This window comes from Malurus melanocephalus, unplaced genomic scaffold (genome assembly GCF_030028575.1).
Source record: "Malurus melanocephalus ecotype Western Australia unplaced genomic scaffold, MMel_1.1 scaffold_60, whole genome shotgun sequence".
NCBI classification, from domain to species: Eukaryota; Metazoa; Chordata; class Aves; order Passeriformes; family Maluridae; genus Malurus; species Malurus melanocephalus.
In genome coordinates, this window is record NW_026623292.1 from 1,968,426 (window position 1) to 1,986,787 (window position 18,362).

General features: G+C 38.1%; 2 protein-coding genes across 6 annotated transcripts in view; one reads left to right on the top strand and one right to left on the bottom strand.

Moving 5' to 3' along the window:
• Positions 1 to 9,606, bottom strand: PUS7L (pseudouridine synthase 7 like). Of its 3 annotated transcripts, none has more exons than XM_057366148.1 (9): positions 9,561 to 9,606; positions 8,366 to 9,309; positions 7,522 to 7,681; positions 6,394 to 6,589; positions 5,214 to 5,312; positions 3,658 to 3,739; positions 2,072 to 2,346; positions 1,401 to 1,454; positions 1 to 781 (listed from the first exon to the last, which is right to left on the bottom strand). In XM_057366148.1, exons 2-9 carry the CDS (start codon positions 9,264 to 9,266, stop codon positions 458 to 460), a joined length of 2,091 nt encoding a protein of 696 aa, XP_057222131.1. In that variant the 5' UTR covers positions 9,267 to 9,309; positions 9,561 to 9,606; the 3' UTR covers positions 1 to 457. The 3 variants fall into 3 exon arrangements, with proteins under 3 accessions (XP_057222131.1, XP_057222130.1, XP_057222132.1); XM_057366147.1 differs by having other exon boundaries at positions 2,072 to 2,349; XM_057366149.1 differs by lacking the exon at positions 9,561 to 9,606 and having other exon boundaries at positions 3 to 781; positions 2,072 to 2,349; positions 7,522 to 7,667; positions 8,366 to 8,446.
• The window catches only part of IRAK4 (interleukin 1 receptor associated kinase 4), a 16,975-nt gene continuing 7,804 nt past the window's right edge, over positions 9,192 to 18,362 (top strand). Inside the window, exons 1-8 of one of the 3 annotated variants that reach the window (XM_057366152.1) lie at positions 9,192 to 9,245; positions 10,070 to 10,239; positions 11,241 to 11,386; positions 11,683 to 11,880; positions 12,653 to 12,813; positions 13,491 to 13,555; positions 13,810 to 13,924; positions 15,872 to 15,981. In XM_057366152.1, the coding sequence (XP_057222135.1) occupies positions 10,079 to 10,239; positions 11,241 to 11,386; positions 11,683 to 11,880; positions 12,653 to 12,813; positions 13,491 to 13,555; positions 13,810 to 13,924; positions 15,872 to 15,981 (956 nt within the window). In that variant the 5' untranslated portion in view covers positions 9,192 to 9,245; positions 10,070 to 10,078. Of the gene's footprint in view, positions 9,246 to 9,659; positions 9,786 to 9,814; positions 9,854 to 10,069; positions 10,240 to 11,240; positions 11,387 to 11,682; positions 11,881 to 12,652; positions 12,814 to 13,490; positions 13,556 to 13,809; positions 13,925 to 15,871; positions 15,982 to 18,362 lie in introns of those variants that run through there. The other 2 variants (XM_057366151.1, XM_057366153.1) reach the window with 2 other exon arrangements.

Consider the following 18,362-nt stretch of genomic DNA (forward strand, 5'->3'; position numbering starts at 1 on the left):
CACAAATCCACTCATTTTACCACAGTTAACTACTTTATTTTTTTAATAAAGAAGAAAATAGTATAAATGTTTTATATAAAACATTTTAAAAAATTACTATGCATTACAAGATACATTTGTTTGCTGAAATATTCTTCCAAGACTTAACTTTGTCAGCCAGATGTCTATGCAAACAGGAGATTCAATCTTGCAGCCCATGGTTTCTTTAAGTTCTGTTAGACCTGCCTGGTGTAACGGACTTTTACTCCAGTGCATTCAAGGATTTGTATATAGAGTTTGGAATGTTTTCGGAACATTCTAAAGGATTTTGTTGAGCTTTTTTTACCTAATCTGTAATCTCAATCTACAGATTTTTCCTGTTCATGGCTTGAACCTGTTATTCTCTCCTCTGTTCTTGGCAGTACATGTGAAATATCACATTGTACAATACTACTGCAATTTTTCATTAAGTGGAATCTTAAAAGTCACATTTCATTATTTCTCTCAGACAGACTGTTGCATAACATGAAGAATCAAGGTCAAATGACACATGAAGAGATAATTTTAAATCATTCAGAAGGTTGTCCTCAATTTTGATCCCTTCTTCAAAACCCTCCAAAAAATATGAGAGATTCTGAACATTTTTCAAAATAAGTCTGTAGCATCCAGGTATATTCAGTTGTAATGGAGACACCCTGAATTTGCACAAGTCCAGCTCATCTTTAGAGAGTCTTTCACGGTACCATTGTCCAACTTTATTACTGGGATACTTGATACTATGTCCCACCATTGGAAGAACCACCTTCAAAGAAAAAACAAAACAAACATATTTGAGGTAATGCTCACCCATTACTCTTTAAATAAATGTGATATTTTAAGTACATTTAAACCCTGTGTTTTGGGGCCTGAAAGAGTAACCAGCAGYTTCTCTTGTGAAATGAAGCCGTGCATGGCAGGTATCTCGATCATATTTAAAGCAAAAAAAATCAGCAATGCATCAGGATTCCTAAAACAAATTAGAAATATACTAATATGAATTTTATTGCTTCTTGGGAAAGATAAAGCAATAAAGTCATTCAATTGCCATATATTCAGTTGTCATGCAAGACTTCACAACTGCATTCTGAAACCTTCAACAATTAGAACATCAACTGCTTTTGAATGTTTTTCCCAGTAGAATGAAATTTTTCTGAAGCATTCAGCTTCATGATAAAAACTGCCATACTGCAAATGACACTGTGCTTACTTCCACTAAGAAGTAAGTTTGTTATGAGAGTGGAGATGAGTTCATATGTGTTTTATTCAGTGTGCATTCTGGCAGGGAAGAAGACTGCACCRGTTAAATTAATCACCTTATTCAAAACAAAGCGTTTTAATCAAATAAAGCTATCAACAATTCAGGATTTTTCATACAGACTTACTTGGTATATAGAATATTTGTTAGCTGATTCTTCTGAAGCAGTGACTACATGAACCTGAAAAGACATTTAGGAAGAAAAAAAAAACTTTTAAAAAGTAAAAACGTATGTTTTGTTTTAGGATTATGCAGTATACTTACAAACTTACAAAGAATTCTAAAGCTATTTGACTACAGCAAGGGCAATAAACTCAGGCATGAAAAAATCTTAAAATATGCTTAATATCATCAGTTTACTGGTAGATGACATTGCATTAAACGTTTACAACTAATACTCTCTGAGTCTGAAGTCAATGCCATCTTGTGCTGCACCATCAAAAGCAAAAATACAAAGAAAAATGTTTTATATTAATAGGAATATATCTACACAAAACAGTCATACTGCATTTGATACCTCTTATTTTAWTTTTATTTCATCTAATTGTTTCATTAACATTCACTCTCAAAAACGTTGGTAAAGAAAAATCTCAATAGAAACAGAAGCCACTCCATCAGRTCTGGAGGTAATGTTCCAAATTTGTAAGACATTCACCCAGAAGAAATTAATTACATTCTGCCTCTGCACATACCTGTTTATTCTCCAGTAAAATACTGCAGTTTTTTGATTTATCTGATCTGATTTGGGGGTTTTGTTATTGTTTTTGCTTTCACAATAACTACTTTGGGAAGACTCACCTTGTCATTCATTGAAATGCTTTCATAATTTTCTTCCAAAAAGACAAGATCACCCTCAACCACTTTTGAGCCATAAGTCTTCAGCCTGTATGATGCTGCTTCATTCCAAATTTTACTGCAATAAGCGTGGACATAGAATATGCGCAAGGAATGGGGAATGTTGAGCCACCCTTTGGTACAACCTTCGTGATTTACACCATAGCGATTTAARGCTCGTAGCAACATCTTCTCTCTTACTTTAAATTCTGGCAGCATCCCAAGTGTGCCCTTCGCATCTTCTGATATAAACAAAAATAACTATGTCAGTAATCSCTGATTGTTCAAATACTACTTGACAGTTAAGAAGATGAAACAATCAAATAGGGAAAAAAAGTGTCAATCTAACCTCTCAATGCTTTTATTGTTTCCTTTCTTTCAACGTGTCATATTAGAGAAATTTCATCTTTTATGCCTATCAACACACACCCATTAATTTTATTCTGTTTCATGCAGTATAAATTGAACTAGCTGTCATTCAGTTATTCAGCCTAGTTTGAACAATTTTTTTTTAGAAACTTCCTTTATTGTTCCCAAGAGTTGTTYTTAAAGTCAGGTAACTAAAAGTAAAAACTGATCTATAAAAGAACATTAAATCTCTACTTCCCATCATTTGAGAAGAGGTACTTCACAGAAGGTCAAAAACATGTCTTTATTTTGACAGTAAAAATTACATTAGCCTCAGGGAAGTCTGACCAYTAACCAAGATGAAAATACATTTATTCTGATTTGTATTACATTATATAAATGCTGAATATTTAGAATTTTATGGTTTGCTTTTTTTTTCATATTACACGTGATTAACTGACAAAGCCTTTCGGTTTTGGGAAAAGGCAAGCAGCTGCTTTCAGAGTCCACATCAATGTCTTTCCATGCATCATACAGCAATGTACAGAACAGAATCATTCATCTTATATATTTTCTTGTGAAACCAAACATATCTTTGTCTTTTGAAGCTATATCTCATAGTTGTCCTGTCAATCTACAGTGATAAACAGGCTAACAGATGTGGACTATTTGAAAAGAAAAATATATTTGAAGTGGAGAACAACTCCAAATTGGAGAAAGTTCAGTTGAATGATAAAAGCAATAAATATGGCAAACAGAGCACTTTGCTCAGCAYACTCCTGCCTTTGACATATTTGGTTGATTTTAAACCAAGAAAGAAATAAAGTAGATGTGTTAAGTGCTCAGTATGAATCAGATGCCACATTCCTGTATACTTTGCTTGTTAGGGARAAAAAATTTATTCTACAAAAGCAGACAGATGGAAGGAGGTCAAATCTCCTCCGATAGTCTTTTCTAGCACTATGATATATAGCACTTGCTTCTATACTGTCTTACACCTAAAGTAYCTTCACTTTCCACTATTTTGCACATTTAGGGCCTCATATAATTTTTAAATGTGCAACTCCATTGAGTTTCACAAAATGAAGTGTAAGTATGATAAAGCAGTAGGAAAAATAAAAAGTATCTCCCTGTGCAGCAGCACCTTACTCCCCCACAATATCGACTCTGCATAAATATACARACAATTTAAGTAGACACACCAGTTTGAAGAAAGTATCTCTTTGCATTGTTTACAGCATCATCAGTATCTTCGGGTGTGAAGAACAACTTCACAGCTCTCACCTTCAAAGAACAATATTAGTAAATTTGGGTTGKTTTTTTTTTGCAGTTAAATATAACTATTTGTCAACTAAAGAGACAATTATGCATCCAATTCTGCCTTAACATATTCTGCAAGCTCTCAAAATTGTATCAGTTCTTTAAGGTCAAAGTCAAATTCTCCCTTTCACAGAAGATTCCATGAATAGCTAAACAATGTGTTGTATTCCTTCTCAGATTAAAAAAGGAAAATGTAAGTTTTCAAAGCTGTATGAGAAACCAGTCACTCTTCTTGGTCATCCAGTTCAAAYTTCTCCACTTGAAATTGTCATCATTCTATCCTGAACAGGAAGGCTYCTTCTTTCCATCCTGCATGCTTCATGCTATATTTAGACTGAACACTTTCCACAGTCTCCACAGTCTCATATAGAGGGACAACCTTTTTATTTTTTTTTTAATATTGATCTGTATTAGGTTAGAAGACATTGAAACAAGGAAAGCACTCTGTGCTACTTGCAAGGTCAGAGGAGCCACTCAATTTGCTAGCACTTCTATCAACCTGTGACATCTGACTCTTGTCCCCTCCTGTATTGGACTGTAAAAGCACATACTGGCACATTTTTAATATAAATAGTAGTTCTTACCTACTTTAAATTAAAGTAACTAAGTTAAGACTAGAGATGTAAACCATTACTCCTCAGGGACTGCACCTGATCCAACTGCTATCTGATGTCAAATACGTCAACAGTAACTTTTATGGGTTGCCCTCAAATTTTTATTCTTATATTTGAAAGGTAAGTTTTCCTGACTTTTCTCAGAGTCTAAAAAGGATTAGAAGAAAAGGATATTTAGGTATTCTTTTGACTTGATAGTGTCTGACTAGTCTTTTCACCTGTGTCAAATACTATACCACATACACTGAAAAATACATTACTCTTATGAATTATTACCTAATGAGCTCAGAATTGAGAGTTTGGGAAAGTAGTCAAGGAATAATGGAAAGCAGCAATCTCTTCTATAGAGCAGATAAGTTATCACAGTATTGAAAAAACAAATGCTTTCTTATGAACTTACATGACACTTTTGAGTATTAAACAGACCCCCAGCATGCAAAAGAGGCTACAGTTCTGATCAAGACCCTGAATAAACAGTGTATGCAAACTGCTTCATTTTGTGTTCAAACGCTATATGGAATGCAACCACTTTCCTGCCAAGTGGCAGAATGACAATTGCAATCACATTCCAATTACAGACAGAACTATCACTCCCTGAACTATTTAAAGCTTCATTTGCTGTTTAAAAAAGGGTTTTAGTTTCAGTATGAAGATCATCATGCTTATGTTGTTATCAAAACTGATCTAGCWATTGCTTCCAGCACACAGATGGGTTTATCTCACAAATGAAATTGTTCACTGAGAAGGTCAACTCTAGTGCTAGATATTGCAACAGTAATAGGAAATTCTCTTGAAGTAAGTACCCAAAATAAAAATGGAAATACCATTTTTTCATTGAGTAAAGCCAATCCTATTTGATCTGTCTGAACAATTTGTCCTTGTCCAAATCGCTGAGGTCCATAGTAATTTACAAAACCTTTTGTCTAGAATGAGAGAGAAAAAATACATTATATGCATGAAAATACTGTGTCTGATTAAWAAGACCAGGCATACAACACACATATATGTGTATTTAGATCCAAAATGCATACAAACAGGATGTAACAAAAGCATAACTCATGATTCATTAAAATAGTTTGGCACTTAATTTAGAAACATCTAAAAAGACTATCAAGTTATACCATTGTCTTCACATAATTAAAAAATCCCAGGTAAATGAAACAAAACTATTTTTATATAGTTAATTATTATAAATACAACTAGAGGTCAAGTCAAAGTAATTGAGCTTTTAAAATGTGTCAGATTATAAAATGCAGYGAAGATGATGAACCATAACCATAACTGTTGGATATTTTCTCTTAAAAACACTACTATTTTCACATGAGATCATTTCTACTACTATTGTAATATCAGTCAGGATTGATCACTTCTGCTAACTGGGATTTAAAATCTCCTGATAAGTTTTAAGTCACAAGTGAGAAGTAAAATTGTCAGTCAGTCACTTGACCCAAGGAGAACACCCTTTTCTAGAACACAGCAAGTATACATGRAGTAAACAAAAAACATATGTTTTGCAAATGGTTATTCAGTTCAAATTTTATAACCTTTGGAACCCATATGAAATTTTGCTTTCACAGAAGATGAAAAACCTGTATTTTGCATTAATACTTATCTTTTTTGTCATTCATCATCTGACCAGTAAAGTAAACATAATAAAGCAGTACACATAATCACAGGAATTGGTGTTCATCTTCCAAACAGCAAAACAAAATAAGTCAGATGGTGGACAGAAAGGAAAGTATTATAGTACCAACAGAATAATAAAATAAATTTCCAATAATAAAATTCTGGGATCTCCAGTCTATAATAGAATCAATTTACTTGTGGTGCCTCCTTGGAAGGCACTTCTACTCCTGATTCTTTAAGGAAAGACATAAGTCTGTGAAAAGCACCAAACTTGGGAAATACTGCCATTATTGTGCTATAGCAAGCATGTTCCTTAAAAGTACTTCCTATAACAGCAAACAAAACTGTTCATTATCAGCAGCCATGAGTTTTTCTTACCTCAACGTTTCGCATTGCTTCAGATATTCTCCCCTTTAAATCTGCAGAACAGTCATGATTGTGGTGTCGGAGATCTCTTACAACTATGTCGAAGTGATTGCCCTTCAGCTGACCAAGTCTGAGGTGCTGGTATGCTGAACGGATGTTGAATATTCTTATGCCTTTTTTTTCCATTTTGTTTCCAATTTCTTTCAACCTGAACAATTAATTGGGACAAATTATGAACCATCCTCTACTAAAGTTTTACAACTTCTAATTAAAGTTTTTTTCATCTTAGCGCTTAAAAATTAAAATGGGATGTAAAACAATTATTATGAGAAAACCAAATCAAATGCAGAGATAGAAATACTAAAATTTAGTTATTATCCAAAAATACTTTTTAAATGCTTGCATCATTGGCACTTAAGTGATAATGACAGATGCTGGAATGAAGCAATTCACTGAACTTTCTCAAAGTAACTGCACTGAGTTTTAAATTTTTTTAAYTGAAATACTGCTCTTCACTCCTCAAAACCTGCTTCTCATTAAAGAGAAAGGAAAAGGTAATGTGCTGTAGCAGACTCCAAAACACAATTGCTCTTTCTCAGTCAGCCTTAACAAAAACAAACTCAGTGCACTGATTCTCAGGGTGTGCTCGCACATGCCTGTAATTGGAAACACAGCTGACAGTTCAAATATTTGCCCTTTAAAATATCCACTCAACCTTTTTATTCTTATGTGCAAATAGYAGTTACTCAAACAAAAGGAAACTTTCAGCATAAGAGCTTAAATTCTCAGCATTATTTTAATAATTTTATAAAYTATTTATTTGCAAAAAATATTTCTTCCTCCTGCTGTGTGGACGCATTTAGCTATTTTTCATCATCATTTAAACACTAATGCAAAGTTTTGCTAATTATCTCATGGATAACTAGCCTTACAGTCCAGTTTGCAGTGGAATTTTACCACTAACTTGAGTGCTAAACTGCATAGTACCTAAAGYCACAAAAGATTAAAGCATTTCCATTGTGCTCTATACAGGCAAAGGGAAGACACATTAGTAAGACCATTTCAAGAGATCACACGATGTTGATACTTATTAACATAGAAAACTATGTGCTAAATTGATTGAGCCCAGATTCTAAGTACCTCTCAGGAGTCACCTTCTTCACAACCATAGGCTGCAAAGTGATAGCCTTCTTATCTTTGATGCCAGTGTAACTGAAGTCTGAAGGAAGTACATCAAGTTCAGCTGCCAACAAGCCGATTGCTTCTAGTGTTTCCAGATTTTCTTTCTGAAGGGTGAAAGCTGAAACAATCATCTCAGAATTATTAGGAACTAGCTTTTATGTTTCAGCATTCTCCCATGACAGATGGGCAGGTTCTTCCCCTCAAACTGTAACAGCATGGAAACTGCAGAGAAACCGTCCTCCAAACCCATAAAACTAAAGGAAATGAGACTTCTACAGCATAGAAAGAAAAAWCCAGAAAAAGCAGGACACAGTACACAAAACCCAGATCAACCAAAAAACCCTGATACCTTTGAAAATAGTACTTCATAAAATGCAGCACAAGTCAACAAACATACATTGATGTATTGCTAGAAACATTCTCTGTATCAGGAAGTGCTTTAACGAATGAGATCGTAAGTCAAAATTGACTTTACTAACTTGTTCAGTATCTGGATCCACCTCCTAAAATCCCACTCTTACTTTCAAGGGAAAATTATCACACTGGGAATGACAGAGTTAGTTTGTGGCTACAATCAACAGAACTGTAACCATTATCACTGAACAGTCAAATCACTGCAGTAAGTTGGTTTCATTCATCTCATTCTCCAGGAATGCAATGCCACTGCATTGATAATGATTTATTTCAACATAAACAATGAGATGACCAGGCCTACATGTCACATAAAAATGGTCYGGAGTTTCAGTCTTTCTACAGAACACAATGATACCTGCCACCTTCACTAAAAAAAGGCGATCTTTACCTGTATAAACATCTTGATTCTCCTGAAAACAACGAGCAGACCTTTTTCTGGACCAACTTTTTTCTCGAAACCGTACCATTATTGACATATTTGGCTGATCATTGACATCTGCCACAGTAAAAGACTTTGTTTCTAAAAGCTTTCCAAATTTCCTATTGATAAAGTGGTGAACTATTTTTCTGTGCTCTTTGTTTCCATCAGGCTCAAAGGAAAACGTAGAATTTTCTAGCTTTGCATCTAAAAATTTAAAGAAATCACTTGTTTCTTTTTCAGTCACTAATCGACAAAGTTCTCTGTAATCAGGATTTCCTTTTACAATCATTTCATTGTCTTTTGTAAGAGTGACTAGAAAGGGGAATTTCTGCCTAACAGCACTGTGTAAATCAGCTCGAATTTTCTTGTCCAGCCTAGGTCCTARCGAGAACTCCTTAATGCCAGCATCCGCACTGTTTTCCAAGCCCCACGCATCCTTCAGATCACAGGCAAATTTGCTGAGCCGTTCGCTCACGGGCTTGCCGAGTAAGGACTCCAACACAGGGGCTTCGCGGAGGCCGGAAGACCGCAGCTCGGAGTCTCSCTCAGGCCCACTTTTGTCAGGGGAAGCAGCACAGCCGCCTCCCGCCCGGCCTGGGCCGCACCCCGCGGGCCCGGGCGCAGCACCCCAGGGGCACTCAGCGGCACCCGGGCCTGGGGGCTCCGTCCTCCGCTTTTTGGGCTGCCGCGGGCACGGGCTGCTCTGCCCCGGCAGCGCTTCGCTGGTCTTCTGGGGCACTTCAGCCCGGGTGTCCCTCAGGAAGAGCTGGGGCACCTCGAGCTCTGTCACTACGAAGTCCCTCGGAGAGTTTTTGATAGTGCCGCGAAAGCCGGTGTGCTCCGTCAGGTAACTGAAGGAGGGCAGCATGGCTGCGGCCTTTGCCTGCTCCCGGCCAGAGCCGCCGGTGCACCTGCAACGGGCGGAGAGGAAAAAGGGAGAGGGGCGGAATAGAATGAACTACTACAGAAAAGTCTGCTGAAAGGCAGGGAGGGAGGCAGGGAGGGAGGCAGGCAGGCAGGGATGGATACGGGGACACGGGCAGGGAGGGAGGAACGAACGCGCGGCGGGACCCGCGCGCCCCCGGAAGCCACCGCCAGGGGGCGCCAAACCGCCTCATTCCCTCCGCCCCCGCCTGCCCTAACAGGGCCCCAAGGACGTTACCAAACTCCCCCGGCCCGCGGGGAAACAGACGKAGGGAAGGATCCCCCTCCTCGCTGCCGACATGGGGCGGCCGGGGGCGGGCACCTTTCGGCCGCCTATGGCGGGCCCGGGCGGGAGAGCGCTTCCGCTGTGTCCTCACCGCGCCGGTTGCGTCAGCGCCRCTGGGGACTGGGCCCCGCCCTCTTAAAGGGGAAGCTTTAAAGGTGGAAGGGAAGCGGTGCGCTGGTAACGCCTTATGGGGAGCGGGGCGTGCGGGCCAGGGGGATCGCGGGCGGCGCGGCCAGGAGGCGGCGGTGAGGCATGAGGAGACGCCGGGTGGCCCCCGCCGCCAGCTGCGGGGTGCAGGGCGCGTGTGCAGCCGGGAATGGTGGGCGGGAGCTGCGCCTGCCGCTGGGGCGGTTCCGCCGGGCCTCGGGGTGSCTGTCGGAACCGTGAGGGCGGGGGCGTTTGTGGCGCCTCGGTGGGCGGCCGCGGTCCGGCGAACCGCACGGGTAACTCTGTCCCGCCAGGAGCGGAGGATGGGCCAGCCCGTGACGGATTCCATGCATGTCCGCTGCCTGAGCTACGGGCTCATGARGCGGCTGGCAGAGTTCATCGACCCGCAGGAAGGGTGGAAGAAACTTGCGGTGGATATAACTAACCCGTCYGGTGAAAGCCGATACAGCCAAATGCATATAAGGTGCTATATTAGTCCCGTAACGTAAACTCGTGTATTACCTGTTTAGCATAAATACTTTGTCGATCCTGTTTTCCATCTCGTTACTGTAACTTTCACTCTGTGTGCCGGTGGGCACTKACATCTTACAGTGCCGTTTCCTTAGGGAGCTCGAGGTAATTACTCCTAATTGCTCCAGGGCTCAGTTTTCGGACAAGCCCCGGAAAATTGATTAAGGAAATTAGGTTTAATTAGAGCTTCAGACTTAGATACTGTTAGCAGTTTTGCCTGCATGGCTTTCCTTTCCTAAAGACTAGTAGGTATTTGACCTTATTGTACCCAAGAGACACCTGGACTGCAACTCCTAATTCACTGTTTCCCAGAAAATCCCAACAAATGTGGGGAGCCCGAGGCCTAAAATTAACAATTACTTGAGAAGTAATGCTGCCAATATTTTAGGAACACCTCATTGCTTCAAGGACTTGTTGAATCCTTGTTGAAGCTGTTTCAAAGGTTAGGAGATTTTAGGTGCTGTATGTATCATGTTGAGTTACCAGTCTTTTCTAGTAATGTTAGTATTAAATCTTTGTTTTCCAATAATTAGTAATAGATCAGTCATAATACTGAATCTGATTTTCTTCTTAATGGCTATCTCAAAATATTCAGAATGGAGTGTGRATGCCAAAGGGATGGAAAACAATAATTTTTACATTTGATCTGGGTCTGACTTACTCTTTATCTCTGGCTGACATTCTCTTCTCTGCTGGTCTGAGATCCTGGACAAACTGCTGAAGCCATGTATATGTGGTTTTCCCTTAGATTTTCCCATATTTTGCATGTTTTTCTGCTGATTTTGAATGCGTTTAGGGRTTTTGACTGCATTTTCAGAAGATGTGTGAATTTGTGCAGTACATTCAGAATTTTTTTCAGTATGGATTTTTTTTTGACATTTGCTTTTAATCTCTTGACTTTGTGCTTCTTTGGGTCACTATTTTTTTAATGTTGCTCTTAACTTATCTTTTAAGGAAATTTGAGGCTTTTGTACAAATGGGAAAGAGCCCCACGTGCGAATTGCTTTATGACTGGGGAACCACAAACTGCACAGTTGCTGATCTTGTGGATCTGCTGGTTAGGAATCAGTTCCTAGCACCAGCACGCCTTTTGCTTCCAGGTAAGTGTTACTCCTGTGCATTTTGTACAGTTTTGTGAGATGCTAAAGAGCTTAACAGTAACTTGAAAATCAGAAAGGATTAGGTTAGAATAACCAAAAGTGGATGTATTTTCCACTTTCTATCACTTGTAATAACAGTTTAAATAAGAGTTTCAAGTTTCAATAAGAGTGCTGGAGTTTACACATGGTGGCAGAATATAACCTTGTGATACTTACAAAAATGCTGGCATTAATAGTACTTGGGTTTTTTTCTGGTTCCTAATGTAGTTAACCCTTTCTCTAAATTTCCTTTTCAGAAGCTGTAAAGATGCCACAAGAAGTTACATTACCTCTTTCTTCGCAGGAAACCTTGCCTATACATGAGAAACAACTACCTGTACAGGGAAAAGAAGTGGCATCTGTAAAGTCTGTTTCAGCTCAGAGTACTGAGAAGCAGCATTCAGATCCTTCTTACTTAAGAGAAGAAAACAGCAGCTCACAGTCCAGTAACAGAGGTAGGCACTKCTTTTGGTAGAATTCAGTGCTATTTTTTTTGCTGATCTGTCCTTCACCCCATGTGAAAGAAATCATAGTAGTGCATGAGAGTGATGACCCTATTCCTATCATGGTTCGTCTGTGGGAAACAGCATCTTGTATCTTGCCAGTAAGTCACCTACTGTGAGGGAAAACATAACTGTTAATTAAATCATAATTTCCTTTGTGTCACACATAATCCTGTTGCCCTTTTCCAGTACTTATTTTATASACTGTTCAACATCTTATGCTTTAAAACTAGGTTCTGTATGTCAGAAATTACTAWGAATTCTGGAGAAAAAAATGATTAAAGAAGGCATTTTAGGAACGTTTGTGATTGGCCTTCCTAAAGGTCCACTTTTGACTTGCTGCCAGAAACATGATGTAATCTGGGTATATATTTTACATTTAAGGCAGTGTGCCTCTCTCTCTGATCTGCTGCACGTTTAATTTCTACTATCTGTATTATGAGTATGAATAAAAAATACTATCGGCTGCCTGCTACAGTAGTGCTAGTTGTGAAGAAATTTATGCATAGCTCAATATAAATATATATTTTATATATATATATATATATATATATATATGTATTCCTTTTGTTTTTCTGCTTTCTTTGTCACAGAGCTGGAATTAGGGCTCCACTGTGTCAGGTTTTGTATGGTCGCAAACTTTTGTTTTAAGAGAACTGAAGCAGAAAACCTTGTTCCTTAAGTGATACCATAGCTTTGTGCTAAATGTCAATATGTCTTTCAGATTTCCATAATTTTTTGTATCATGACTTGGAAAGCATTACAAATAATTTTGATGCCCGACCAGAATCTACTGGAGGTAATAAACTGGGAGAAGGTGGCTTTGGCATTGTGTTCAAAGGCTACATCAATGGCAGAAATGTGGCTGTCAAGAAGCTCATTGCTGTGAGTTGTCCTGGGAATTTTTTATTTTAATGACTGTGCACTTTATAGTATAGGCTTCTTTATCTTGTTTGTTGTGGAAAGAGTTAARTGATACATTTCAAAAAGGGTTGTCACCATGTTAAACATTCGTTGAATTGAGAACCTTATCCTTAGTCCCATCAGTGCTGTGAGTTGGCCAAGTGACAGGAGATAGTTCTTGCCCTCTGTGTAGCTCTCCTTTGTGGGGCACAGACAAGTTGTTTGGAAGAGCAGAGTGCACCCCCAATTGTTTCTCCCCCACCCTCAAGAAGTGGCAGAAGATTATGGGTCCTAAGGAAGTTTCCATTTCAGGTTAGGATGGATAAGATTCAGAAGCTAAATAGTTATTGTCACAAAATGAGTCTTCATTGCTTTGTGTTAATAAWGATTTTTTTAATGAGTAAGTGCTATTAGGGCGTAGCTGCAGTGATTGGCGTTAAATTGGTGACTGCTGAAATTAGATCCCTTTGTCCAGTAATACAGTGTTGCAAGGAATTACAAGTCATGTTTTGATAGTTTTATTTTTGAGCTGAATAGAAAGTGATTGCAAACAGTTAACTCAGAAAGGCTTACAATTCCTTTTTCCCTTTTTTTTTTAATGGACAGCTCTGCATTTTAATTTGACCAATGATGTTAATGTCAAATACTTCCTTTTGTAGATGGTTGATGTTAGTGTTCAGGACTTGAAACATCAGTTTGAGCAAGAAATAAACATAATGGCAAAGTGAGTATACCATTATACATTTTTTGTGTTTCTAACATTTTTACTTAATTTTGTGTTAAGTAAAAATGTTTCTTACACAGAACAATTACATTTTGTTTGTTTTAAAGCATCATCACACAAACCCAGCTTTGTGCAGTAGAGATGAAACAAATAATTGGGAATCAAGTTCCCTCTGTCTTGCGTTTTTCTCAGATGCTGAGAGTCTTTCAGAGCCCATGAACAAGTTTGTTTGTTGTTGTTTTTTTTTGCTATAGGTGTCAGCATGAAAATTTAGTAGAATTACTTGGTTTCTCAAGTGATGGTGCTCAGCCGTGTCTGGTGTATGAATACATGCCCAACGGTTCATTGCTTGACAGACTTGCGTGTTTGGTAAGTGAAATCTTTTCTAGCTTCCAGTTGCCTTACTTTGGTAAAGTATAGGAATCTAGGCAATGTCTTTCAAATGGTACTGAACTGAACTGTGATGGCCAAATGATGTTTCACTACTTTCTTCTTGTGTTCTAGAAGAAAATATAACAAGTTTTCTTCTAGTAAGATTTTATACAAATGTTTTAGATACATAAAAGTCAAGTCAGGCTAACAATACAAAGTCATGTGCTGGTACCTGAAGCGTCACAAAAGCTTGGATTGACTATGCCTGTGTGAAGCAGTGCAGAGGGTGCTGCACTGTTGCTCCCAGTTCTGATGTTGGCWTGTTCTCTGCCATTTTTTGAGATTCTACATTGTAAAGTTGCCTTTTTTCATTGCCCTTGTCGTAGTGGTTATAATTCCATGCTCATAGTCTGCTAATCTCTTTCTGAAGTATCTCAGTAAATGAGGATTTAATTTTTAAAAAGGTATTATGTTGTGTAAATACTTCCGATTTAATCAAATAATGTATCTTCTAGCCTTGGCCTTAAATAAATAATAAGTTGCTTTGGTTCAGTGGGGCAACTTTGTGTATCAAGGACATACAGTCCAATAGTAAGCCAGACTTAAGATAGTCAATTAGTGTCCATGTTAGTTTAATGAAGGAGGTAAAAGGATCTGCTTTATACTAAGCAAGTGCAGCTTCTGAGATCATAATCTGGTGAACGTAAATTGGTGCCACTTCAGCCGCCCATGGCCCCAGACCTAAAAATGTTGGGCTTGCTCTTATTTTCCTGCTCTGATCCTCTGGTTGTACTGGTTCAAGCATCTGTTGGAGAAAATATTTAATTTTCACTTGGAGATGTTTCCTTTGTGGGGCTGCGCAAATCCTTCTGCCCCAGTGGGAAAGAAGTGGTGATATGATGAAAATGGGTACCAGTGCTTGGGGAAAGGACTAGCTCTGTTTGGTAGCACTACTGTCTCAATTTAGATTGATTCATTTGATTGCACATACTGTTACATAGAGAATTATTTTATTTTTTTAACTGAATCAGTGCAGAAGAGAGACTAAATCTTACCCAAGAACAGTGCAAGTTTATCTGTAGAGATAAGCAGTACTTAACAAGGAGGTATATGAAAATGTTTATCCATGTAACTTTGGCCATTATCATCAACTGAGCTTAAAAGATTTATTGAAAGCTAAAGGAGAAATAACTGAGTCCTTTACAAGGTAGAGACCAATTTATGACATAAATCAGAATCTTTTTCTAATAAGATCAGATAGGTGAGTAATGTACTTGAATACGTGTTCTTGCTGATAACTTCATTTTGTGACTTCACTGGATGTGTTTGATGCATGGACCCTTGCTTGTGTCATCTTCATGTCTGGGTGTTGAGCAGGTGAGGCAGGTGGTAGAATGGTGAGATACTGTAATCCTCCTTGGCCAGTGACAYGATTAAGAAGTTGTTTTGAAATGGAGGTGTCCCTACTTCTAAGGTTTAGTTAGTAGCATGAATAAACAGCTAAACTCCTGAGAAATCAAAAAACACTGGAAGATTGACTTTTTATTGTTAGTAAAAGCTGTGGGACACTTTGAATTATTTGCTTTGGGTTGAAGGTATCAGGGCCAGTACGAAGTGGGAGGTGCAGTACATACAGACAGGTCTTTGCAGAGYAGCTGGCCTTGTAGGGTCAGAGTTGAACATTAACTAAGAACATTTTTTGCAACTGGCAACTTGATCTAAGGCAAAATGCAGGGGAAGAATACAATGTGACAAATGCATCGATTTCTGCCCAAGTCAATTAAGAAGTGTTTGCTAGTAGTATTTTTAGTGATCTACTTGAAAACAACAAAACATCACAAGAAGTCACTTTTGGATTGTGGGGTTTTTGTGTGTTTGTTTTGGTTTATGTGAGTGTGTATATCTATGATTTCATATTTTTACTTGCCTTTTTTCTTAATCAAGGATGAYACTCCACCAATTCCTTGGAATATGAGATGTAAAATTGTGCAAGGTACAGCAAATGGCATAAACTTTTTGCATGAAAATAATCATATTCACAGAGATATTAAAAGGTAAAAGCTGCATACTATTGCTGTCTGCATTTTCAGTTTTTTATTTTTCCTTTTTTCTTTTTCATCATGCCTCTGGTAAAGTCACTTTAGAGAGAACAAACTGTAAAAAGCATTGCTTCAGTCAAGAGCAATCTTCTGCAAGTGACATCCATCACCATAATCTTGTCTGTGCCACAAGGACATGACCAGTACAGACTTCTAAAGATAATTATGGGACTAGAACATAGAATTGCTTAGGGTGGAAAAGACCTTTAAGATCAAGTCCATTCRTTAACCCAGCACTGCGATGTCCACCAATAAACCATGTCCCCAAGTGCTACGTCTACGTATCTTTTAAACATCTCCAGGGATGGTGACTCCACCACTTACTTTCCTGGGCAGCCTCTTTTACTGCTTTACCACCCTTTTGGTGAAGAAATTTTTCCTAACACCTAATTTAAACCTCCCATGGCACAACTTGAGGCCATTTCCTCTAATCCTAATACTTGCTACTTAGGCAAAGATAGTGACCCCTACRTGGCTTCAGCCTCCTGTGCAGCAGTTGTAGAAAGTGATAAGGTCTCCCCTGAGCCTCCTTTCTCCCAGCTTCCTGAACAACCAGACAGCCTTCCAGCCCTGAGACTGCATTGCTCTTCCAGCAATGAGATTTTGCATTGTAATTTGTGTTATAAATGTGRTATGTAAATTGTGATTTTTATCATAATCTGTTACTTTCAAATAGTTATTTTAGTTCTGCAAGAACACACAAAGTTCTGTTCTTTCAGAACTGCTGCTAATGAAGAAGCTGCTGTCGAAGAACAATTAATTTTTAAATAGGGAATTTTTTTAGATGAAAACACATCTTTTTTGTTTACTTTTCCTAGAAGACTTCTTCAGAATGTCTCCTTTGATCCACCCCTATTTTTTATGAATACAGTGAAATTACTTCAGTCAGGTTCATGAAGTTCAGGCTTTTTCAATGGTAATGAATGTTTGTTATTCTAGAGSTTTTTTTGTGGAATGTCAGAACTCAGAAAAGATGAGGGTTTTGTTGTAGTTTGATTTTTTTTCTGGTGTTTTTGTTATTGTTGTCATTTGTTTCCCMTTTCCTGCTACAGTTTATGGTATTAGTTTTTTTAAAAAACACCCAAATCTTTGTAGAAARGCTCCAAATGCCTTACTCCTTCTGGGGGTTAGGAAGGAGCAACTGACTAATTGGGTGTCATGGATGAATGTTTCAATAGCTTTCTGGCTGCTGGCAACCCTGCTAAATATAGGCAACTTCATTTTTGTGACCTTTCAGCTTGTGAGGAACAAGCTTTTACTTTGGCTGCCTCATGTATGTCCTTCCTGCTTTGACAATTTATGTTTCTTCTTTCTTCCCTGCTTAAGCCTCTGGAGAAGTATAATGACTGGAAGGGATGCACTTTTTTACCTTATGCTACTTCTACCCTTCTAACTGCTGTGAGTTGATCATATTACAGAATTGGGCTTTGGGGTTTTTTATTTGGATAACATTTTGCAACTTTYAGTGTGAATAGTTCAATAAATTTGATTGGTGCTATTAATAGTGCTGCCACTATCAGATAAAATGTAGATGAAGAGACATCTAAGAAGATTTACTTCCGTCTTCATTTTGCTGTGGCATGTAGAGACCAGCTATAAACACACAGGCACTAGAACAGCTTCTATAGGCTAGAAGGGGGCATTATTTAATGGGTGTTCATATTATTTAATAGCTGTTCATAGCTTTTTGGCTTGGGGTTATGCCCAGGAAATAGTTCATCTCTCTTTTCAAACTTGAAAGTTGATGTGAAACTTGCCTTTGTTGTACTCTTTGTGGTAGTCCAAAAAAAATTACTACTTTTTGGACTTAAGTGAATAAGAAGCTCAGATTTATGAAGTTGTGATCTTGTTCTTTNTTTTTTTTTTTTTTTTTTTTTTTTTTTTGTTTTAGAAGTTGAGGTTTAAATGGGAGACCAGTTAGTGGATCATGCCTGACAAGTGTTTGGCCTTTTGCAGTGGTCATACATCTAGAATTATTTATAGCAATTCTAACATCAAGTGATCCCTTGTAACTTAGAGCTGTGTCGATTTTGTTAGTTTAGTGAACAAGACACGGGGGTTAGAAATACAAGTTTCTAGTAAGTGCAGTATGTTTTATCAGGCTATGTGGCTTTCTTACAGTTCCACTAAGGGGATCAGAAAATGACAATTACATAAATACTACATCAAGTTATTTTAAAATGGTTCTAAGTGCTACAAGCTTAAAACCCAGTAGATTTCTGCGGTAATTCATCCCACTGGGTATTTTATGAAAGCGTTGAAGTCTTTGAGATGARCCTCATTTATAAGGATCGCTTTCTTTTAAGGAAAGTAAAAGCTGGAGGTCAAGTGAAAAA